Source organism: Solanum pennellii, chromosome 10 (genome assembly GCF_001406875.1).
Source record: "Solanum pennellii chromosome 10, SPENNV200".
NCBI lineage: Eukaryota > Viridiplantae > Streptophyta > Magnoliopsida > Solanales > Solanaceae > Solanum > Solanum pennellii.
Genome location: NC_028646.1, coordinates 1,165,160 through 1,190,097, shown reverse-complemented (window position 1 = coordinate 1,190,097; position 24,938 = coordinate 1,165,160). Strand labels below are relative to the sequence as shown.

The 24,938-nt window shown below is 33.7% G+C and overlaps 3 protein-coding genes, 1 long non-coding RNA gene and 1 other non-coding gene across 11 annotated transcripts; 3 read left to right on the top strand and 2 right to left on the bottom strand.

Annotated features, from left to right (window-relative positions):
- The first annotated feature begins 570 nt into the window (after positions 1-570).
- On the top strand, positions 571-5,400 carry LOC107002518. Of its 6 annotated transcripts, none has more exons than XR_001454522.2 (6): positions 571-1,479; positions 1,602-1,674; positions 2,193-2,435; positions 3,422-3,472; positions 3,574-4,772; positions 4,983-5,400. It is a non-coding gene; the product is annotated as an uncharacterized LOC107002518 (long non-coding RNA). The 6 variants fall into 6 exon arrangements; XR_003574832.1 differs by having other exon boundaries at positions 2,180-2,435; XR_001454521.2 differs by having other exon boundaries at positions 1,596-1,674.
- Positions 5,401-8,058: 2,658 nt separating this feature from the next.
- LOC107002427 (formin-like protein 5) lies at positions 8,059-15,449 on the bottom strand. Of its 2 annotated transcripts, none has more exons than XM_015200455.2 (7): positions 14,216-15,449; positions 12,441-13,113; positions 11,708-12,353; positions 11,415-11,617; positions 10,120-10,355; positions 8,755-9,612; positions 8,059-8,378 (listed from the first exon to the last, which is right to left on the bottom strand). In XM_015200455.2, exons 1-6 carry the CDS (start codon positions 14,354-14,356, stop codon positions 8,761-8,763), a joined length of 2,751 nt encoding a protein of 916 aa, XP_015055941.1. In that variant the 5' UTR covers positions 14,357-15,449; the 3' UTR covers positions 8,059-8,378; positions 8,755-8,760. The 2 variants fall into 2 exon arrangements, with proteins under 2 accessions (XP_015055941.1, XP_015055940.1); XM_015200454.2 differs by having other exon boundaries at positions 8,760-9,612.
- A 2,710-nt stretch (positions 15,450-18,159) lies between these two features.
- TRNAA-AGC lies at positions 18,160-18,232 on the top strand. Its single transcript has one exon. It is a non-coding gene; the product is annotated as a tRNA-Ala (tRNA).
- A 671-nt stretch (positions 18,233-18,903) lies between these two features.
- LOC107002658 (photosynthetic NDH subunit of lumenal location 3, chloroplastic) lies at positions 18,904-21,211 on the bottom strand. Its single transcript, XM_015200771.2, has 3 exons — positions 20,866-21,211; positions 19,969-20,255; positions 18,904-19,157 (listed from the first exon to the last, which is right to left on the bottom strand). The coding sequence occupies exons 1-3, from the start codon at positions 21,137-21,139 to the stop codon at positions 19,059-19,061; spliced, it is 660 nt and encodes a 219-aa protein (XP_015056257.1). The 5' UTR covers positions 21,140-21,211; the 3' UTR covers positions 18,904-19,058.
- Positions 21,212-22,036: 825 nt separating this feature from the next.
- Positions 22,037-24,757, top strand: LOC107032336. Its single transcript, XM_015233929.2, has 3 exons — positions 22,037-22,180; positions 22,933-23,503; positions 24,312-24,757. Exons 2-3 carry the CDS (start codon positions 23,042-23,044, stop codon positions 24,462-24,464), a joined length of 615 nt encoding a protein of 204 aa, XP_015089415.1. The 5' UTR covers positions 22,037-22,180; positions 22,933-23,041; the 3' UTR covers positions 24,465-24,757.
- The last annotated feature ends 181 nt before the right edge of the window (positions 24,758-24,938 follow it).

Here is a 24,938-nt window from a genome sequence, read left to right as displayed (position 1 = left end):
ATGTGATTTGCGAGTTTATCTCTCCTATGTGATTCGCAAGCTACTACATAAGAGCGAGGATTTTACCCGTGTGCACCCAAAGAGTTGCGGGTCTCCATATCACAAAAGAAAAAAATGATGTATAAAATTATATGAATGAAAAACTTTACTTAAATAATAAGTATGTTAACACAAAAATGGATGTATAAAATATTAAGAAAAGATTGAAATAATTTTTTTTTATTTCAACGTTCAGGGAATATAAAACAAGTTCATCTTTTTAAGTTTCGAATATCTAAATTATTGAACTCGAAAAAATTATACTATTTATAAAGTCATATTGATGATTTTATAAATGACAAGTGAAACTTATGATTTAAATTATATTTTAGTACAACTATTGACACGATAGTGAAGAATTAGGAGTTCTAAATAAAAAAGGATGTATTTGGTCATATTTTTGTTTTGTAGTTAAGTGAAATATTATTGGATGTAACGAAAATAAAATAAAATAATAAAAATAATATTTTGTTAAAAGTAAAAAAAATACATTGGCTTACATACATATATATATTTGTCACTTTGTTCTTTTGTATTACACCATTTTTTCCCCTTTTCTTCTTCACTTCGTTACAACCAAGAAATAGATTCATCGTTTTCTCCGTTGCTAAAACAGTTACAGAAAGCAGAGAAATCAATCGAAAAATTCATTTTTCTAACTCAAAACCCTTGATTTTACTTCCAATTTCAGTTCAATTTGAAATTCTAAAGCTACCCATAACTCCGGTTCAATGTAGAATCATTTACGTCCCCTGCGATGAGGTAGATCGGACGGTAAACAGTCCTTGTAGCAGGTATCTAGTTATTTTTTCAGTAATTTAAATGAAGGACAGTCTGCATTGCTTTCTTCATATAAATTTAGCGAGATTTGAGTGAAAAGTTTTGATTTTGCGAACAAAAATGTTGATTTTAAAAGTACAAATTCGAGAAGGTGGCTTGTTTCTGATGGGATTGTTTATATAAAGAAAGAGTTAACTTCTGAGGCTTTAATTGGATCAACAACTGGATTTACGTCTGACTCATTAAGGTATGACAAAATTGAAGTTTGGGTTATGTAGTTGGCGGGATGGAATAGTATAGTTACATTTGATATTGTGTTAAAATGTGTGGGTTTGAGTGACGAAGATGTGTTTGTTGATGTTAAACATGAACGCCGTAGTGGGTTATTGGATTCTACGTTACTTGTTATGATATGGGTATTTTGATTTTTGGGTGGCTTTGACAATTAAGGACAGGATTCCAGTTGAGCTTAAGTAAGGGCGGAGGGATTGTTGTCGTGGAATGTCTTGCTGGGTTTGCGTCTGCGAGGAAACTGATGTCATTTGGCTTCGTGAAGTTACTGCGTTGGAGGGACGAAAGGGTGTAGGTGAAAAGGTGTACAAAAAAGGTGGAAGGGGGAATATGGTGACAACTGCTGATTTAGGAGGGATCTTTAGACAGGTACACTACCATTTTGGATTAAAAAAAGTGGAGGTTGTTTATCTTGGAGATTTAGCGAGAGTATTTTGTTCTAAAACTATAAAAAGTTGCTGGTTGGCCCTTATTGTTAGCTCTAGTCGCAGGAGAAGCTGCCATACAAGTTTGAGCGAATGGCCCCTACTGATGCAGTGAAAAAAGTTTTCCAAGTTTTAGAAGGTAATTAAATGTCATGTTCCATATTAACTTAGCTTTCAATATACCAAAATGTTATCTTTCTTTCTTTTGAATAACATATTATTTGGTGGCCAAGTAACAAGTAAAGAATAAAAGACTCTGCGAGCAGAAAAATAAGAATGGAGTTGCTGGGGAAGTGAAAAATTCATGTTATCTTTGTTTAGTGTTAAGAGGTTGAAAGAGTATCAGTGCCAAGCCCATTTCATATTCGTTGAGTTCCAGTTTGAAGAGCATGAATGTATTGTCTTGTTTGAGGTCGGATATTGCTTTGTTTAACTTTCTGTCTCTTCTTAAAACAATGAAACACATAGAGAGAAGTGGGAAATCTGTTAAAAGACTTTTCTTGTCTCAACTAGATGATTTCATCATCTGTCGTTTATTGTTGCTGCTAGTAGGCATATATATATATTTGAAAATGCATCGATTATAGTAAAGATGAAATTTATGTTTCTTATGGTCATGGAGCTAATGTATTGATGAGATTCAGGCATTATTATTAGGTATATATGAACCACAAGGAATTAACGTCTCCGAGCCCATCCATTCAGCTTTGGTTCCTACTCCAATGTGGGTGCATCAGGAGATGACTGACATTTTAGCAGAATCTGCGGGAGAATGAAGATTTCTCTTTGCACTACCCAACCACCATTTCTCATTGGGCTTAGAGAAGCTACAAAGATGGCTGACGACACTAGTGTTAGAACATTACATTTGAAGGTTGAGAAGAGAAAAACCGAGATAAGGTATACTTCAGATCTTTTATAAGGCATGTCTAATGTTTAATAAGCAACTGAACACCAAAATATCATGTTGCTTTTAAATACTTGAACTTTATTGTTTATGGTAAAGAATTAACTAATTTCTTTCTACTACCATCTTATTTCTTCATTACATATTGCTTGAGTAAGATTTAGTTTCTATTTATACCCAAGTTACTTTATTAGCTCTGTAAATAGCTATTCATTTCCCTTTTTGGGTCAATTCTATAATTTTGCTACATCAACATTGTTTTGCATGGAAATGCTCTCTTAATGCACTAAATGCTGAAGCTGAAATAAGATAAGCAGACCAGACAGGTTAAATGCAAGTGACACCAGTAAGTAGGGGAAAATTTAGTTGGCGTAATGTAATAATCGTGGGCTATATATCCTAGCAACAACAACAATAGGATTATATATCTGAGGAATGTAGAATGTACGTATACCTTAAGATTGTTTCCAATAGAGCTATATATCTTTTAGTATTGTTGTATACGAGGTGAGTTCTTTTGGATGACACCAAAACTAAAGCTAGACCTATCAAGTCAAGATTCTTTTTTTTTTGTATCTTCACATAAATTTCATTAAAAAAATGTGAAATTGTTATCTTACCTAGCTTCAATTGTAGTTTGTGCGTTCTCTTTCTTTCTTTTTTTTTTGTTTCGCTGTTTACTTGAAAATATTTTAATTATCGTTGTCATTTGTTTTTATTGGTAACTTCATTGTCCATTTTCTACATGATGAAAAATCTTCCTAAATTTAAGTGGCAGGTCTAACTTCCTATTTTATGCTTAACAATATATTCAGTCGACCGAATAGATTCACTATTCATCAATTTGAGCTTGTAAATATTTTGCCTTGAAGTTTCGTGTTAATCATTACAAACATGTTTTGTTTTTTATTTATATCGTTTGCAACTGTGGCATATATTAGATTTGAGGCTAACATTTCTTATATTTTGTGCTTAACAGGTGTTGTAAAATCAAGAGACGTAGCCACTGTCAAGTATAAAATACTCGGGTGTAAGTCCTTCCCCACCTCTCTTTAGCTTCCTCTTTCCTATTCCTTTTTCTTGTTTAGAGTTTCAGCTTCTTCATGAATCCCCTTTTAATTTGTTTCTCAGGATGGCTAAAAACTTTGGCAGAGGCTACGGAACCACTTTTTCTGCTGGGGATATTAGAACTAATGGAGTAGCGAGCTGCTTTAGCTCTACGCCTCTGGCAAGTAAGAAATTGGCCTTTCTAAAGGGATCTCACTTCCTCCAGGTTTGAATATTCTCGTAATGACAACATTGGGTCGTCTAAACCATTTGGTAGAGGTTATGGACACACCCTTCGACCAACACACTTTCGTCCCTCCAAACAGTAACCTCAAAACCAAATAACATCAGTTGTCTCATAGCCACCAAGCCAGCAAGACGTTCCCGGACGACAGTCTCTCCGCCCTTTCTTGGCTCAACTGGAATCTTGTCCTTAATTGCCAATGCCACCCCAAAATCAATATATCCATACGATAACAGGTAGTTGTACGCAGAATCTAATAACCCATTACAGTGTTCAGGTTATACCAACAAACATATCTTCCGTCACCAAAATCGACACATTTTCATGCCATTTGGTACTAACATGATTTCTGATTAAAATGTAGTTATCCTATTCTATCCTGCTAACTACAGAAACCACCCTAATTTCAATTTCGTCATTCGCTAGTGACTCAGGCGAAAATCCAGCCGTTAATTCAATTAAAGGCTCTAAAGTTGGCTCTTTGTTTATAGAAATTATTTCAACAGAAACAACTCGCCTTCTTGAATATGTACTTTTAACCACCTAAGAGTTGACATTCGTGTTTGCAAAACTGAAACTTTTCAATCAAGGTTTTCTAAATTTATCTGAAGAAGATGAAGACAAAAATGCAGACTGTTCTTCATTGACATTACTGGGAAAACTACTGGATACTTGGCACAAAGGCAGTTTACTGCCTAATCTACCTTGTCTTCTCTTCATGCGAAGAGATAGAAATGATTTGGGATTGAACCTAGATTAAGGTGAAATTATCTTTTTTCACTAGTACTATGCCTACTTCCGATTGAGCTGCTATTTTTGCAAGAATCATGTATGCTGGCTCTCTTAGAGTCATGAACACTGATGTGACGGAGAAAAGAAGTTGTAGCAACGTAGCAACGATGGCCTTTTTAATCAGATGTTGAACGCTTGCTTTTGAGACAGACAAGTTGTGCAACGTGTTTAGAGACGATTGCTTAGCTTCTTGGTTCTCCGAGGTGAACGTTTTGACTAGCGGTTCAATGGCTCCATCTTGTCCCAGGTTAGTTCTATTTTTTTTTTATCTGTGAGTTTCCATTAGAATCTTACTCATCAGAGCCCACAATCAAATAGCTTATTAAACTGCATATAATTTATACACAAAAGAGTCTTTTACATTATAAGGAATCAATTTTGATTCTCTTTATCTGTTCTCCATTGAATAGAATGTGTTGTAAAACCTCATGACTCATTTGAGATCTCTTTGTATCAGATGTACTCGCCAGCAGAATGTGTTGTACGTGTTTGGTTTTTCTTGGTCTATTTCCAAGTGTTTTCGGATGATAAGAGCTTAAACATTGTGCTCATCACACTCCAAAACTAGTTGTTGATAAGGGAGAACTTTCTGCCTCTTCATAGCGCGCACAATACAAGCATCCATTGCATAACGTCTATCTTCAGCCAACACCTTTGTGAATTCACTGTAGGATTTATGTTTGGTTGTGTATACAAATGATGAAAGACCATTATCTGTTCATGGGAATAAAATACCTTGTTTCATATGGATTGTCAGCTTTCTGTTTTTTTATTTTCAATCATGTTATACTCTGGACATGAACACTTGAGCTATGTTTACTATCAGATTGGAGCTACTTTGATGATTGATATAGCCCGTTGGCATCGACAGACGATAAATCTGCTTGTAATACTATTTTGAGTAATCTAATAAGGAGTTTATCCGCGATTTCAAGTAACCTAGGGAGTTTTGTGGTGGAGCGATAAGAATATAAGTTGTTTGGTTTATAGGATTAGGTAAGTTGTCTTTGATTTTTTATTTTTGGACTAAACTTTTAGCTAGAATTGGTAAGCATAAAAATTACTCTATATACATAAAAACGTATATATAAAAATATTAAGATAAGAGTAGAGTTGAAATAAATAAATTAAGGGTTTAGGGTTTAGAGTTGTATACGTTTTTTAAAATACAAGTAACATTTGAATAAAAAAAATCAAAATCCACACTATCCAACTTTTACAATATGCCATATATAACTTCAGAAAAAACTTGAAATTCCTAAAGTGATACTATATAATTGATTTTAAACCATGATTATCTCAAAATTTAATTTATGACTTGTGCAAAAAAAATAAAAAACTTAGAATCTTTAAAATAAACTTTTGGTCTAAATCAACACAATACAAGTATTACATTAAACTACATTTAGTTATAAAAAAAACTAATTCTGAATCTAATATGGACAATTTCCAAATATTTAAGCTAAAGAAAAGTGTAGTATATAGGTATAGCAATTAAATTGCTATATATGAAAAACATTAGTGAACTCTTCCAAAAATAGAAAAATAAAATAAAAATAAATAAAATCATGACAGTACCATAAATACGTCGTATACTAATCTAACCCTAAATTTAGAAACTTCCAAAAAGAAATAATAATCATATTTCTACTAGGATTATAATTAGGGCTTAAATAAAACCCCTATAAATGCGTACTCTATCGTTATTTTTCTAATATGCAAAAAAAATAATAACCTTTTTACTTCTACATATATTTTTTTCCTTTTCTCAAAAATGGCAATATTTGTTCCTAGTGCTAACAATTTGCACTATGTCCATTTTCCCAATTTTGGATACTCACCTCATGTTCAACCTTGCATTATTGGATATGAATCTAACGTTCAATCGTTAGTTAGACAGAGAGATTGTAACCCTAGGTACATTAGTTGGTCATTCCCTCCGCGTGGATACATAAAGATCAACACAGACGGAACTTTTATGCAGAATTCAGGTTTAGCGGGATATGGAGGCGTTGCAAGGGACGATAGGGGTAGGTGGTTAGGAGGATTCGTGGGGCGATTAGGTGTGGTAACAACGTCGTGCCTCACGGCCGAACTGTGGGCCATACATGGCTCACGTAGCATACCCTAGGCATCGAAAACATGTACGATAGTTTAGGAATATATAGCACAAAAGAAAAAAATATGTAACCATTTGTTAATGTTACAAAGAATATAATGAAATATATTTTTGTTAATTCATTGTAGGATTTATATTTATTTTTGTTTGTGTATATAAATTAGTACTACTTTGATGGTTGAGTAGTAAGAATGTAAGTTGTCTCATTCGTACGATTAGGTGAGTTGTCTCGATTTAAAAAAATGGAACTAAATTCGTAGCTAGAATTAATAATAAGGATGATAAAATTTAGGGATAATGCTCAAATATCCCCTCAATCTATGCCCGAAATCTCAGAGACACACTTATATTATTAATAATTTTTTATCCCTTTTTAGCCTACGTGGCACTATCTTGTGGGCCCAACGATGGTTGACTTTTTTTTTTCAAACTAGTGTCACGTAGGCTAAAAGGGGTAGAAAATTACTTATAAAATAAGTTCAGGGGATAATAGGACCTTAGTATATTATAAGTGTGTCTCTAGAATTTCGGGCATAGATTGAGGGGATATTTGTGCATTTTCCCTAAAATTTATATACATTCTATTGTCCCAGACGGCTATAAGATGATTTTTATTAAACTCACTAGTGTACTTGACGATTTCGTTAAAATATCAAAATAATATAGTAAAAATTTTACATTACGTACAAAAATATATGAATGAAAACTTTACATAAATAATAACTGTGTTTGCATAAAAATTGATATATATATATATTAAGAAAAGAGTGAAATGAATTAAAAAGAATTTATCCCAACGTTGAGGGGTAGATAAAGTAAAGCTCCAAATATTTATATTAACTGAAAATTTGTGGTTTTTATTATTATTTAAATAATTTAATTCTTCAAATTTGAAGATATATATTTGAATATTTGTATTTGTCTTTTTATTAATTGAAGCTTTATATTTTTAGGAAATAAATTACACTATTTTTAAAATTATATTCATTATTTAACAAAGACAATAGTGAAATTATAATTAAAAATCAGTCTTTAAATGTAAATATTTCCTAATTTAATTTCCCTTTTGGCTGAACTTTTTTATAAATCCTCGAATGCATTTAAATTTTGTATGCTATCATTAAGATAATTTTAGGAATAATAAATCTAAAGTATTCCTATTTTGATTAGAGATTATTTTGTTTAATTTTAGTAACTTAAAAATTACCAAAAAAAAAATCATATAGTTTTATAATTAGAATAATACTTATCAAAATATGATATAAATTACCATGAGATTACCATAAATACTTATAGTAAAACCTTACACTAATTTTAGTAACTAAAAACTACCAAAACTAATAATCATATTTCTACTTCATCTAGGACTATGCTAAAACATTTGCAATAAAATGAGATAAATGGAGAATTATGATCAATTTGTGAACACCATAGATAATAATTAACATAACTACTTTGTTCAATTACATTTAACCAAAAAAAAAAAGAATTATCAACTAAACTAGAGAAAAAAAAAATGAATGAGAATTTTTCCTAACTATTCTTTGAAGTACAAATGGAAATTCAGTGAAGAAAATAATTGAAATAGAGCCATGTACTAGCCATATCGTCGTCTTTGAGCAACTCCAACCACATCTGCTGCCTCGAATTGAGATCCCTCGGTTAGCACAACGTTCAAAAACTGAATCTCGTTTCCCTGTTTACCATACTTGAGCTCGAAAATGACTCAGATCCCTACGCCAACAAGAACGAAAACAAATTTAACATGCATATACACAACATTTGGCTTTGACATATATAGTAGTTTCATATACAACATATTGTGTGGTACTAATGACTCAGTACAGTAAAAATCGAAAGATTTCAGTTACTAGGGATGTATTGTTCAGGTTTCAGGTCAGCTCGTAATCAAATCAAATATTCGATTCGTTACCTGTCACCTCCTACCAACACAAGTACGTAAACATATGTGAGAGAATTTGCAAGCACTTCATTGACTACTAGGCCACACCCTCGGGGTGTGTACTTGCATGCTATGATTGTCTTAAGTAATAGTTTGATCAGTGGATTGTCTCAAGTAAATGAAGAAAAACAGAGATGCCAGGTTTACCTTACCTTAAGAAGCATCATCGTCCGAACTAGAATCGTCAATTCTCCTATCTGTGATAGCCGGAAAAAGCTTCTGGCGGAGATCGAGGGACGGTGGATTGCTGGACTCTGAAGTTTTACTTGCTACATTCTCCTTCTTTGGTGTGCCGTTTAGCTTTCTCTGAGCATTTTTCACCTCTATGCATACCTTATCTAATATTATCAGAAAATCACGAACGATAACAAATAATCGTAAACCTTCATTTTTCCCTGCATTTCCATGGAAATAATCTCCTGTGCTTTTAACTAAGGCCATTATTCTTTTTTCTTCCTCGAATAACCACGTGATGTCAAGCTCAGCATTCTGCACAAAACTCTTCAGGGTCTGGTGAAACCTATTTTCGTCATCTACGTTCTTCATTTCTGAATTTAGGAAATCCCGTGATTCTTTTAGAGCACGACCAAGCTTGGATACTGTGCCTGTTAAGCTGTCTGCATCCAAAATTGCAGCTTTTTTCACGTTTTCAAGTTCACTACTCAAACCTGAAACAACCTGTAGACCAGTACTTCGATAATACTCCTCTGAGTCTTGAGACTGATCCTCGGGTAGATCATCAGACTTGATGCTAGACACGCTCCCTCGATCTCTGGCACGGGCAGCTCGTATACCTTCTGAACGGATTATCTCTTGAACAACAAAATGCAACAACGTAGTTTTGCCGTCTATTCCTTTTACATCTGATAGTTTCAGAAGCGTGTCAAGTTTAAATGCTTGAGCACCACCACGAAATGTTCCATCATTCATACGATTGCCAGTTTTCAAAACCGCCTCAAGGAGCTTGTGAAACAACCTGCTCTTCCGTAGTTCCGTGCAAGCAGCCTGAAGCATAAAATAAGATGCACCAAACACCAATATCATGATATTTGTAGAAAACAAAGGAATGTCAATGCTAAAAAAGTAAGGTGCAACAGAGATTCTGCAATAATATACTCCCTCTGTAGACTAATAATTATAAACTTGAAACACAAATATATGAACAGAGAAATTGAAATATCAATTGTTTATGTCACCTCTTCCGAAGAGGCTTATTGGCAACTTACAACCTTCATGAAGACACTTAAGCGCACATAAAGGCTCTAGGAAAGCTAGGAAGTGTAGTAGTATAATCCATAAAATTTGTAACTAGTTGTTTTACGTTTTCAGAGGCTTGGGGATGACTAAAACTTTGGTAATGATTCCTGTGAGTGCTTTCTAGGTGTAAATATTGGTTGTCTATGGTAACTCTTTCACAGTTTACCAACAAAAAAGATGAAAAGGAGGAAATATAAGTTCGGAATATTTACTCATAATCCAACAGTTCATCACAATCAGGAACATTTATCTCACCTCCAAGGTAGCAAATGATTCTTTAGCCATTGATGCCTCCTCCTCAAGACTGCACATAAAGAGCAAGGATTCTAGTCTCTTGAAGGCAAATGGAATATCAACCAAGACTTTCAGGAATCGTTCCGCAGGCCCAAGCCGAGAGAGATCCCCATTGTAGAGCCTCAGCTTCAATTCTTCATCAGCAGTTGGTGCCATCTTAAGCAAAGTTTGAACGAGTTCAGATGGAAGCTCATTTCCTGAGTCAGAATAAAATATCAGTCACTGTTGTCATAGATGCAAATATACAACCTCCTGATATTTCCATTTCCAAGAAATTGACCCAACCAATATACAAGTATACTAATGTTTCGCCACTTGACTGTGAGGGAAGTACAAATTCTTGTTACAAGAGTATAATCATTCTGATCATGATAACAGTTACCTGTCCTGAAGCGGTGCTACTTCCTTTATTTCTAAAAGGACGTTTTTAAGATAATGTACATTTAATGCTAATAAAATTCTGTCAATCAGATTGGTCAATGACCATGCAAAGTAAGACGCTCAGCAAAGCCTCGACGATAATATGATGTTGCAGATAGATAATGCTCATAGCAGGGGTGAAGCTTCTCTTAACGTACACGTGGTTGCAGAACCAAAGATGTAGAAAGGCACAAATAGTACATCAAGAGACGCATGACCTACTTAATGTTAACATGAACAAAGACATGAAGGGGCAAAAACAGGAAACAGGGAACAAATATATGGTAAAGGAACATTTATCATATATCTTTTTGAAAAAAAACATGGGTTGGGCCTTCAGGGGACCTCAGTCGGGCAGTTATCTAAATGCTTCAGGAAAAAGACAAAACTAACATTACTGCTCAAAGTTACAGAGAAAAGAAGAAACACCTAAAATAAAGTGACCAATATCAATCGATATTACATATTCCTCGATTCTCATATTACCTATATTTACCTATCCTAAATTGACGTCAACCCTGCCTGTAAAATGATAAACTTTTCCTTTTCCAAGAATTCAGAACCGTATAAACTCATACTATCTATCTACATTGTCTTTACCATGACAAGAAAACTTTGCAGGAAATCATTTCACTTATGGAAAAATTATCACTGTTGAGGACGACCTCAACCCTTGCTAATCACAATAATAACACCCACATGTGCAAGATGACCCCCCCCCCTTTTTTTTTTTTTTTTGGGGGGGGGGGGGGAGGGGGGAGGAACGATAAGGTTATAAAGACTATCAATTTTAGTGTTTCATTATCTTGATATATTGAAGGGAACAAGAGCTTCACCTTCTTTAAGGGCATCACAAACTTCTTCAGTTGTCACGTTTAAGGCTTTAAGAAGAATAGCTAAATTTTGTGCCTTCTTTTGATCAATAATTTGAACATATTGTTTAGAAGCATCTTGGGACATAGAGTCCTTCTTTGGACCATTCTTGTCTTTATCGGCATGAGCGTATCCAAAGAGACTCTCTATCATATCTTCATCAAATCTGTCAAACAAAATTCACCGATCATTAAACACCTTACTCAATCAAAAGAATCATACAGCAACATCACGCAACAAAAAGAAATACACTTACTGGAATGATCCTGATTTGATTTGATGCCAAACCATTGAATGGTCAGGGTTTGCTAGAACCTTATCCCAGAAGAAAGGTTTTAGCTTTGTTTTAGAAGGATCACTCTCTGATCCCTCAACTGAAGCACTAGAGGATGCATTTGATCCAAGAGGCGAAGGTCGAGGTGGCTTCAAACCTGTGGGAGGAAGACGAGGTGGAGTAGCACCAGGGCCCGGAGGTGGTGGCGGACGAGGACCAGCCTTAGCACGAATTGGTATGGGTGGTGGAGGAGGCGGCCCTGGTGCAGGAGGACGTGGACCGCCAGCTGAAGGCTTCGGTGGCGGTGGTGGTGGCGGTGGGGATGGAGCAGCGAGATTGGTTATCTTAGCAGGAGGTAGTGGGGGAGGGGCTGGACTAGTAGGAACTTCAAAAGGATTTACCCTACCGGGTGGAGGCTTAAGCGGAGGCTGTCCCTGCATCCCCATTCTTTCAGGCGGTATCTGCTGAGAAACCCCTGCTGCAGCCACAGCAATGCCCGTAACAGTTCCCAAAGGGATCTCACTTTTAGAACCATTAAGAGTGTTCGACTCCATGTAGAAAGTTTTACCCATTTTATTGTGGGAATCATCACTGACTGAATGATTACCGGCATTACCGAGCCTTGAAGCTGAAAGATTGAAATCTCAGAAACATTAGTATACCAAAAGCCAAAATTAATATATATACAAGAGAGAAACAAGGAATAGAGATGTACCAACAGAATAGTCACTTATGCTTAGGCTAAGAAGAGGCCTCTCATCATTTTTCCCCTTTCTGTATCCAACCCCACAAACCTTGCAATAGCATATAAAGAAGAGCGCAACAACAATAAATGTGACTGCAGCAGTCACAAGAACTGCAACTAAAACTGTTTTAGTATTGCTTTTTTTCTTATTTGATTGACCATCGGAAGTAGAGTTTTGACTAGTAGAAGACTGATCACTAGGACCAGAGGTTTTGCTAGAATCATTGTAGTCTCGAGGAAAAAATGGCAGCGTAGGAGGTCGGGCAGGTGGCGGAGAATTGGGAGTTTCAGAACTGGAAGTAGCTGGAGCAGGAGCAGGAGCTGGCGCATCTCCAACCTGAACCAATTCACGCCGTCTAGGTTCACCATACCATGAAAAGAGGAAGTCCATGCATCTGGTATACCATGTAGGTGATTGCTTCTCCTCTCCCGAAATAAGAAACAAAAGATTTTTCTTCACTAGACAACCCATAAGGGCTTCTTTGGTGAGTAGATTGGCATTTTTCTCTTTATTTTTAGTTAATGATCTTCTGTTAGTGAAGATCCCATTTGCTTCTTCTCCAGGATCACTAAACTCAAGATCTTCAACAGCTTCATTAGAATGTACCAACTCTAGCCTACAGTTCAACCATAACTCCTCAGCCTGCAGCAGAAGATTATAATCAGAGCTGCTTATGAATAGTTATTCTCAAATATGTACAAATCAAAATACTATGTACAAAACTGCCGTTAAGTTTTAGAGACCAACTTTCGATTACTTAACACTATTTCAAAAATAAAAAAAAGTTGGCATCGAGGCCTACTTGTGCAACCAATTTCAAACTTCTTATACACCTAATCGAAAAGAAAAACATATTAATGGCGTTTTTGTAACGATTAATAGGTCACTTTGTCAAACTGCAATTGTGGTCTATTGCGCCCCTCAAAGACCGAGTCAATGGGCGATGAAACACATGTCGTAACACCTTGCCTCATGCCCTACACTCGATATGAATTTGTGTCACTCTCTGCTAAGTTCTCCTCTTTGGATTTTTAGTGCGTAAATAGCACACAGTTGAATCTCTTAGTTGATCTCAGGGATTAACTCAAGATCCCATCTAAATGAAGTTTATTGTTCACATTCTTTCACAAATGCCGTATCAAATGCTTCATAGACTAAGAGATCATGCTAAAAGCAGGAAAATTACTACATAATACGAAAATTGTGAACATGGATATAAAAACATATGCTCATTACGACGAACTACTGCTACAAATTTCTTAAAAGTGGTGAGATCAAGTAATGCTAATTTCTCATCAATCTGCTCCATAGAAGCAATCCATGATGTTCATCTCTATCCATTTCTTTTTAAGTACAAAAACAACAACATACTCAGTGTAATCCCAGAAGTGGGGTCTGGGGAGGGTCGGTGTATATAGACTTACCCCTACCTTGTGAAGGTAGAGCGGTTGTTTCTCAAGTAAAGCATATCAAAATTAGTAAGAAGAGAAAATACAGTAGTAAAGAAACCATATGGAAGCTAATGGAGAAAAGAACAGTAGCAAAAACCAATATTACGATAAATGAAGTTAAGAAAACAACACGTAATAGTGAAAAGAATACGCCAGTAGGAGAGTTGCTAAAGTTAATACTGATAAGGGAAACTAAACTATGCTCGACTACCGGCTAAGTAAACTGAGAAAAAAAAAACCTTTACATACAAATGTTATTCAAGCAGTAAGTCAGCTAAAGAAGAAAGGATTACCAATTCCCGGTTAATCCCCACAGAACTGATTTGATTGGCCAGTAAATGATCCTCTAGCCCATTACTCGCGGGATTTGCTGCCACTATAGTAAAAAATATAATGATGAAAACAGACAACTGGGCTACTCCTCTCACACCCATTTCCTCTTAAATCAGCATCAACAAAGCAGACAATGCTTCTCATGAATAACGCAAACCTCCCAACAACATCAGTTCACCAAACAAGTGTACACCCTCTTCAGACAATCCCACAAAGATCAAGTCTTTGCTATATTTACCACCAACCCTCTTGCAGTCTTACTGAAGAACACCTTTCGGATATCGAAATCACAAAATCTCCAAGAAGAATCTTACTGGCACACTTCTAATTTTCAAGCAAAAAACTCAAAAATCACTTGTATCAAACACCTATAAAACCCAATAGAGCAAATGAGCTTTCACACCCCTCTTCAAAAACCCAACATAGATCAAGTCTTTGCTGCATTTACCACCAACCCAATTCAGTTTTTCTGAAGAACACTTCCAAATATCTAAATCACAAACTTCTCTATAACAACCAAAACACTCAAGAAACAGTGGCATCAAACACCTGTAAACCCCAATAGAGCAAAAGACCTTTCACCTCCCTCCTGAAAATCCCTCTAAATCACAAACTTCCCAACAACAATCTCACTGACACACCTCAGATAAAAACTCAAGAAACAATAGCATCAAAAACCTGGCAAAATCAATATAACAAAAGGAGCTGAAAATCCCACAAAAGATCAAGTCTTTGCTGCATTTACCACCAACCCCAACTGCAGACTTCTCAAAAAACACCTCCCAAAATATCTAAATCACAAACTTCACAACAACAATCTCACTGACCCACCTCAGATTTTTCTTCCTACAACTCAATAACAGTGGCATCAGACACACACACACTTCACAAAACTTTAAAATAGACAAAATAAAGAACTCAGCTTTAACACAAAAACCAACTAACCGAATCAAGAAGGCAACTTTCCAACAAAAAAAAACAAAACAAGAATAAACTCCAATGAATTAGTCATCAAACCCCAAATTCTTCCAGTTGTACTTTTATCAGATCAAGCTAAAATTGTACTGTAAATACAGAAAAGAATCGTAAAAGGGTGGGTTTAGAGAAGGCGCGTGAGTTGACCAGATAACAATTTTCTTCAGTTGAAAGTTAAAAACTTTTTTTCTTCTTATGTGGTGGTGGCGCCGTGTATGAATGCTGACAATGTTTTTCTCCCCATCTTTAATGCTCTTTCCGATTCTAGAGTTGCTCGAACGGTAAACACTTTCTTATATTTTATCTAAAAATTACGAATTTAAGTCAATTAAACAATCGTAAATATTTTCATATAGAAGTTATGAATTGAATCAATTGAGAAAATAATAAAACACTTTCATACTTTAGAGTTGCTCGAACGATAAACACTTTTTTATATTCTATTTAAAAGTTACGAGTTTAAGTCAATTAAAAAGATCGTAAACATTTTCATATCGAAGTTATGAATTGAATCAATTGAAAAAATAATAAAACACTTTCATATTTAACTTAAAGGTTATAAATTCGAATCACTAATGAAGAATGATAAATATTACGAAGGTTATCGGTTCGAGTTAACTAAGGAAGGGGTGGGAGTTTCTACGAACGGGTAAAAAAATGTTTTTTCTTGCTATCTTCAATTTATTTATCAAGAAGTGTTTTTTTTTCAAAAAAAAAAAAGAAAATACAAAACTAAAAGTGTATAAATTTTTAGATATTTTTGTTCACTCCATTTCCTTTTTTAAATTAGAAAAAAAAATCAAATATATTTAAAATATTTTAATTTTTTGAGTTTTATATTAAAACTATTAGATTTATAAAATTAATTATTTATTAATACATATATTAATTGTTAGTTGTTCTTTTTCCCTATTTGGATATCACCATCGTTTAGGTAAGAAAAAGAAACTAACAAATTAAGTATAAAAAGATTAATTAAATTAATTAATTGAGTTGTGACAAAACTCTTTTTATATTTCAAAACTTGCTTTTATACCTTTCCATTTTGAAGCATGTAATTTATTTATTTATTTTTGCAATTTATAGCATTCTATATCTTATTCTATTCTATATGAATATTTTTATTATTATTTAAAATATATATATTTATGAGTGTCGACTGCAAGTTTGTCAGCTTTAACTTTTAATTAACATTTAAAAAAAATATTCTAATTATAACATTTTCTTTTTAAGGGTAGTTTTTGGCCTTTTGCATTAAGCCACCTTATTTTTTGTACTTTATTTTAGCAATGTTTCATAAATAATAATAATAATAATAAAATAATAATAAGAATAATAATAATAATAATAATAATATATTTAATGTAATTTTATGAATAAAAACTAAAAAAATAGTATATATACACTATTATTCCTACTTTATAAATAGAGAAATGTAACACAAAGATTTCTCAAAAAATTATATATCCTAGTAAATTTTTTTCAAACGTATACTTATTTCGAAGTTTTGATAGAATCCAATTTAATAGTGCTAGTATAATTTGTTATCACTAAAAAAATTTTGAAATGTTAAAAAATGAATAATTTTTTTTTGAGAGTTTCAACATTTTATATTAATGTATATAAGTTATCTATTTATACCTTTTGAACAAGGATATAACCCTTATTATTGGTGATTAATTCAACATTTTTGGTTAAAAAATTTTATATAACATATATAGGTCAAATATTAGTTTCTAAAAAGTTTCAATGGAATTTTTTATTTTATCATTGAATATATATATATTATTTTCACTTTTTTTAAAATTTTATGTTAAATTAAACATAATTTTGATATTAAATGGAATTTTATCTCTGGTATTTCTCATTTTAAAGGGTTCTAGTTCTTAACCATAGTCGGTCAATTTTGATGTAAATATCCGTTGTATATAATTTTTATCATCACTTATATTAAATACTAAATTAAGTTGGAATTCGTATATAATAATATTTGTATATTTAGTTAAATATTTTTATAACAGAATTGAAAACAATATATTTTTTTTTTCTTATTTCATTTTTACCAACTTCTTTTAAAAGTAGCTTTTTGTATTCAAAATTGAGTGGATTCCAACTGCAATTAGTCACAACCATAAAACACTACACACCTATCATTTCTCCATTAAGTTCAAATATATAAATTATTATTCCACTAGTGAAGAAACAATCTAAACAAAACCAAAGCAAAAAAAAAATTGATCTGGATTAATGGCAGATTCAGAATTTGAAAGTCGTAGATGTACATCTATAGAGATATTATGCGTCTTAACATTTTACGTCAAAGCAAAAATACCTATCAATCTTTTTGTTTAATAGATACTTATTTTATATATGCTATTTTAATAATTTCTATACAAATATAGAAAGTTCGTATTTGAGTCAACAAATGATCGAGCAGGCGCAACTAGCAATTTTATAAACGGTGTGCATATTTTTTGGTCAATTATTTTAAAAGCATGCAAAATTAAAGGAAAAACGCACAAGTACTCCCCTAGACTATGACCGAAATCTCAGTGACACACGTTAACTAATCTAACCTATCACCCCTCTGAACTTTTTTTTTTTTGTAATTTTGTGCATCTTTTTGGCTTAAGTGGCATCCAAATATCTTCCACACGCCTCAATTGATAGAGTCACGGAGCGTGCCGCGTAAGACAAAAAGTGCACAAATTTACAAAAGAAAATAAGTTGGGGGGAATAATAGGACTTTAGTTTCGTTAATGTGTGTCTCTGAAATTTTGGTCATAGCCTAAAGGGGTAGTTTTACATTTTTCCAAAATTAAATACAAGTTCATAATAGCTAATATTTAACCTCGATACACCTTTATAATAACTAAGACCTCAAAATATTTAAGTTAAATAAATTTTACTTGCTTATTTAAAACATGAAGGGGATGTAGCTCAGATGGTAGAGCGCTCGCTTAGCATGCGAGAGGTACGGGGATCGATACCCCGCATCTCCATTTTTATTTTTTTCGATAATATTTCATTATATTTGAATTTTGCTAAAACGGTATATTTATCTTTGTTTGGTAATATTTCATCATATTTGAATTTTTCTAAAACGGTATAGTTATCTTTTATTTGGTAATATTTCATTATGTTTGAATTTTGCTAAAACAGTATAATTATCTTTGTGTGATTTATAAGTCACATGTTCGAACCTGAAATAAGTCTTGGATTATGGCCCTTCCTCCGTTCCACGGGTCATGTATGGACTCGAGAAGAGTTATCTCTATTATAAAAATTTTGCTAAAATGGTACGATATAGTTATTTTTGTTTGGTAGTAATTCATTATGTTTGAATGTTGCTAAAAAGTTATAGTTATCTTTGTTTGACCTATTAGTCACATGTTCGAACCTGAAATAAGTCTTGGATTGTAATCCTTCCATCGTTCCATAGGTCATGTATGGACTCGAGATGCTTCATGCACTGAGTTGTCTCTATTATAAAAATTTTGCTAAAATGGTACGGTATAGTTATCTTTGTTTGGTAATATTTCATTATGTTTGAATGTTGCTAAAAAGTTATAGTTATCTTTGTGTGACCTATTAGTCACATGTTCGAACCTGAAATAAGTCTTGAATTATGGCCCTTCCCTCGTTCCACGGGTCATATATGGACTCGAGATGCTTTATGCACTGAGTTGTCTCTATTATAAAAATGTGGAAATCAAATTGAATCTCCATCAAAGTGTTATTGACAATTCCAAATTTTACAAAGGAACATTTTGTCTTCTTGTAGTCAAAATGACTAATTAACAGAATATAATTAAACATATGTTTTGTTTATGCCATTCTGTCCATGACTTGTTGGAGAATAGTAGTTGTTTCTTGATAACATGATTGTGTTTGAGGAAGGTTCTTTTTCTTCACAGCATCTTCAAGCTGCATAAAAAAAAAAATATTGGAGCAAACACATGACAAGGGGTTATCAAAAACTTGCTATTTATAAGTATGTTGTTCGGACTCTTCAAAAATATTGACGGTCACTAACCATAATGTGTGTCGCATCCTACCAAATCTATACATTTTTGTAAGGATCCGACAATATTTTTGAAGTGTCCGAGGAACACAACATCAGACTTATATTGCTCGGACTCCAATAATACTGCCAGAGCATGTGCATAAGATTTTTGGATGATCAGATACGAGCGCAACAATATTTTTGAAGGGTCCGACCAATATTGTATCAGACATATGTTGCTCAGACTCTTCAATAATATTGTCACAGTTTTTGTGTGTAAGACTTTGGAGTATTCCACATGGGCACAATAATATTTTTGGAGGATCCGACACCTATGTCACTCGGATTCTTCAAAAGTACTGCTATATATGTCCGTCAATCGAGGATCCTTCAAAAGCTATGCAATGGATCCGACATAACGTGTACAACAACATTTTTGGAGGGTCCAATTAACATAACATCAAACCTATATATGTATATATATATATTGCTCAGACTCTTCAAAAACACTATTGCCATCACATTGTGTATCGCATCCTCAAGAAAACATGCATTTTTCAAGGATGTGATACTGATACGACAAAATTTTTGTAGGGTTTAACCAAACTAATATCAATCATATATTGCTCAGACTCTTCACTTACGTAGTTTTTAAAGATACAACACAGGCGAGACAATATATTTAAAGAATACGAGCAACATATAACATCAGACAAATAAAATCAAATGTACCTTCTCAACGTTATCGAATAATCGATTAGCAAGATCAGTGAGAGGTTGCTTATCATTCACTTGTGCAGCTGTGATAACTTCATCAAAATCATAATACATAAATGTAGATTTAATCCTCAAATATTTCCTCACATAATTCCAAGAATCTGTTCCAATCAAATCCCCTAATGCCAATAAATCAAATGCATATCTTTTCAACCTATGAATTCTCCCTTTTGTTCCAATATTAGCAATGTACATTCCTTTCTTAAGAAATGATCTTGTACCTGTCTCCTTGTTTATAATATCTACAATCAAATATTACAAAACTTTTATCTAACATATTAAAATTATGAACGATCGGCTCGATTCTTGATATCTTATTATATATGCAATTAATAACTTAAATGCGCGAAAAAGCTTAATTTTTTACCCTTTGACACCAAACGGGGTCCGACATCACTACAGGAAAACTGTAAATTACATAATACGGATAGGCGTATAGCCTTTTTCTTCTTACGATCCTATCGTTTCTGCTTCAGCAAAATATTCTGATTCGGCTAATTTCACACTTACCTATGAGCTATGATGGAGATTTTTCTGGGAATTAGTATGAAAATTTGTAGGAAAATAAGTTTACTGTGAATTTTTAAACTAATTCCGAGGAAAATTTCCATGTATTTACAGCTTTTTCATAGTGTATAAAGGTAATTTTACATCGAATTCAAACTTTTTTACTCGAATAATTTGGACATGTGGGGTTCGCCCATTTCATATTTGTGCTATACATGAACTTTGTTAATATAGTCTGGTACATAGAACATTTCGCATTAGTAGAATCGGGAATATCTATAAATGCAAGTATTAGTGACCGTTAAACGCGACCTGATAAAAAAATGTACAAAAATAAAAACTTACTGGTGGATATTGAAGGGTCTTGTAGTGGACCAGTAATAAAAAATCCATTATTATCTTCAGCAAGTGAATTATCAATTGTTGAATTTGCAAATAAAGCAATTGAACCAATGCTTAATGCTAATCTTCTTGTAGTTTTTGGTGGTGAATTTTCTTGAATTTCTTTGTTTTTTTGGCTTATTGTTTTTGCTTTTTTCTGAATTTTTTCAATATTGTGAATCTTGGGAATGAGGGGAAGAGCTTCAAATATAATGTTTAAATTTGTTGTGTTAGCCATAATTTTTGGTGTTGAAACTATGAAGAAAAATGATAGCCTATTTTTTTTGCACTTTTAAAAAAGTTATAATATTATTATCCATTTGATGAAAATCTTGATGACTATTGGCCACTAGAAGGATATCTCAATTGAGGGTAAGATTGTAATTCTCCCTTCTTTTCTTTTCTTTTTTTCCTTTTTATGTTTTTCCCAAAATTATAAATTCCTACTATATTTTTATTTTTCGAATTTATTAGTTAAAATTTTAGTTCTGTCACTGACTTTCATCTCAATTTTTTTGAGAAAGAAGTAGGATTTTAAGTTAGATAGAGTGTGTCATCAAATACGAGTGAGCTGGATAATTTATATATTTTACTTGACTCATTTTCAATCTGTTTATATTTAACTTGATTCTCCCGTTACGCTTACATTTTTTTTCATATGGTCAATAAACTAAGAACTTATTTAACTATACTTGTAACTAATGTCATATATAAGCAAAGAGACATAAAGTAAAGTCTAATACATGAGTTTTGGCTTATTTTTGTTATTTTGTCCTAATATCAAGTGTTTAAAAATACTTAATGTTTTACCTGAACGCTCTAATAATCATTAGTATCTCATAAATACACCTAAAATAAGTCAATCTAAACATGCTCTAATAATCATTAGTATCTCATAACGTCACGTTTCTTCGTGATTCTATTTCCGTAACGGAATGTTCAAGGAAGAAATGACCGCACGTCGAGTAAATATAACCAAAGTCCATCTATTTGCTTTCTTTATTCTGTAGATACGCTCGTGAAAAGTAAAATCGGAATTGTGAATGTAGATTGATCAATTCCGTCCCGTTTAAATAATCGAATTGCATATAATGAACTATAAGCCCAATGGGCTTCACTTATAGGCCCAAACTTCTTCTAAAACGGACCCATGCGAACCCAAAATTTTCACACATTTTGGGACCGAAGTTCAAATTACACACTCACCGGCAAGTTCCTCCGGCGAAGTTCTTCTCCGACGAGCCAACTCCGGTCAATCCTTTCCGGCGATAACACCGCTGTAAGTTCTATCTTATCTCACTTTCTATATATATTCCTTCTTCCATTGCTTTGTATTCATATACAGAAATGTTTAAATTCGATTTCAGATATAAAATTGACTAATTTAAAGAGTTAATGTTTCACAGTAGTAGTTTACATTAGGTAGAAATCATGTTAAATTGAGTGAATTGTGTAAACTTATTGGATTAGTATAGAAATATTATCAAATGATTAAGCTTTGTAGCAAAGACATTGAATTAGGGTGGGAATTTTGTGAATGATTAAGCTCTGCAGAGAAAGAAACTTAAGTACATTATAATCATTTTGATGGTCAATTTTCGGAAAAATTGACGTTTAAACTATCTTTGAACGGGAGGTGGAGCAAGGATTTGAACTTCATGGGTTTTGGATACGAAAGCATGGCCTCGAGTACTTGTAATTGGGTCATGAGTTTGATTTTTGTACATATGTAGTGATTTTAACAAATACACAAGGTTATGAATATAATTATGCACTATTTTTTTTTTTGAAGTTGATGTTCCTCCTTTTGTTTTCCAACATGCTTTGTCATTCTTTCTATATTATTTGATTGATATGTTTTCCTTGAGCCGAGGGTCTATCGAAAACAATCAAAGTCTGTGTACACTGTACCTTCTCTAGACTCCACTTGTGGGATTTGGGATCAGAGCTACTGGTTCTGCCTTCTTGGAACAATAACGAATAATATGTTATTTGTCAAGCCAGTAATTATAAACTGACTTGTGTTTTCAGATTTGCTGTGTGCACATTGATCGTCCCATTGGTGCTTGTTCCTGCTATAATGCAGTGTGAATGAGTAGCTGCTTGTATTGTGATGTAAACACACATAATTCTTGAAAAGATGGATTCTACTTCCAAGAACTCTCCCTTTTGCTTAAAATGGCCTTGGGATGTTCATAACCAAAACCCAAAGAACCCTTTGCCTTGTACCTTTGAAACTCCTTGGCTATTCAAACCATTCAAGAATCTTGGCTCTGGAGTGTTTAATTTCATCCAAAATATCTCAAAACCTGAACCTTTATCACCCAAATTTAATTTACAGTCGAATGGTGGAGTTAACCAAAATAATACCTTGAAGTTGGTGAAGAAGAAATTGACTCCTACAGAGCAAGCAGAGCTCGAGCAGAGTGCGTTAGCGTGTGCCTTGGCCAGTGAAAAAGAGGCTACTGTAATTGAATTTTACTCCCCAAAGTGCCGGCTCTGCAATTCGTTGGTTAATTTCGTTACTGAAGTTGAGAACAGGAACTCTGACTGGCTCAATATTGTTATGGCTGATGCAGAGAATGACCAATGGTTGCCTGAGGTACTCTTAATACTCTATACATAGAATTCTCACATTTTTCAGAAGTCTGTTTTAACTGATAGTCAGTTGTTGGACAGATACGTTTAGATTATGCTTAGGGGCCTCATACTTTTGTTGTTTGGTTGTTGATATAGTTCTTTTCTTCTTGTGTATTTAAAGGCTATTTTTATATCATACTTTCAGAAACAAATCTCTCTACCTCCACAAGGTAGGGGTAAGGTCTGCATACACTCTACCCTTCCCAAACCCCACCTGCGAGGGTTTTACCTGGTAATGTTAAGTTACCTTCATGAATCAACTGACTAGGATATAGTGCATGTTGGCCATAGGATTAGTTTTGATAATTGTTTAAGACAACATATCGTTTCAATATGTTAAGTAAAACTGCAAACTATTGTCAGCAATATGTTCAAGTTAAATGTCCTCCTTCCGAAGTCTTTTTACATTTTAGCTAAGTTTCTTTATACTTAGATTATTTTAGATCTCTGTCTTTGAAGCTCTTCCAATGCAACAACTCTAGCATTCATTCTAGGTGGAACCGAAAAGCACTGCACATGCATAGCACTGCCAACTTGACTAATATAATTGAAAGTCACTCTGTGGTGATAGCTATGTTAAACTATACATTTGAAAATTGTGAAAGTCGAAACAAAGGAATTAGATCAAAGAACAATTCTTTGTGTTGTTTAGTGGTCTGGTCATTTTGTTGTATTGCCTTTGGAGTAATCCATCTACTTCATGTTGGAAATGATTGTCTTTTCTCTCTGTTGGTTTTAGCTGATTGATATCTTTCTGTTCATAAATTCAGCTTCTCCATTATGACATTAAGTATGTTCCTTGCTTCGTTTTACTGGACAAAAACGGAAGGGCACTTGCAAAGACGGGTGTTCCTAGTAGCCGACTGCATGTTTTGGCTGGTGTTTCTCATCTCCTCAAAATGAGACATCCACAACACAAATAGTTCATCTGTAGTTGATACAGCAGCAGGTGAGATTGTTGCGTTTTTTGCAGTAAAATTGCACGTAACGGCTTTTAGTTGTACGTATCGACAGGATTGAGCTAGTAATACAGTACTCAGTAGTTGTCAAGTGCAAGATCTTTATTTGAACTAGTCTGTAGCTTTGTAATCCATTTTGGAGATGTTATAAAAATCCCCTAAAAATGAGGACACTTTTATCAGACAAATAATCTAGTGATATGTCAATTGTCCCTCATCAGCTAAATACAGAAGTATTAATGGGTTTATAGGTTAAATTGACTCTTACACCTACTTATGTTGCTCGGACTCTTCAAAATTTTTGTCGCACCTGAAGAATTCAATGTGTATCCCACTGACATTCTTGAAGAGTTCGAAGAGTTCGGAATGGAAGGAAGCTTCCTAGATTGGGAAGTGAATAAGCAAAGAGCACTTAACATTTTATATTCAATAGGTCCA

Coding starts and splice junctions, on each gene's coding strand:
- LOC107002427 (XM_015200455.2), bottom strand. CDS start 14,356: ATGGGTGTGAGAGGAGTAGCCCAGTTGTCTGTTTTCATCATTATATTT. Junction 11,618..11,707: donor ATCAAATCAGGATCATTCCA/GTAAGTGTATTT, acceptor TTTGTTTGACAG/ATTTGATGAAGATATGATAG. Junction 9,613..10,119: donor AATCATTTGCTACCTTGGAG/GTGAGATAAATG, acceptor TTTATGCTTCAG/GCTGCTTGCACGGAACTACG.
- LOC107002658 (XM_015200771.2), bottom strand. CDS start 21,139: ATGGCTAACACAACAAATTTAAACATTATATTTGAAGCTCTTCCCCTC. Junction 20,256..20,865: donor AGACCCTTCAATATCCACCA/GTAAGTTTTTAT, acceptor ATTTGATTGTAG/ATATTATAAACAAGGAGACA. Junction 19,158..19,968: donor TATTCGATAACGTTGAGAAG/GTACATTTGATT, acceptor TTTTTTATGCAG/CTTGAAGATGCTGTGAAGAA.
- LOC107032336 (XM_015233929.2), top strand. CDS start 23,042: ATGGATTCTACTTCCAAGAACTCTCCCTTTTGCTTAAAATGGCCTTGG. Junction 23,504..24,311: donor ATGACCAATGGTTGCCTGAG/GTACTCTTAATA, acceptor TCATAAATTCAG/CTTCTCCATTATGACATTAA.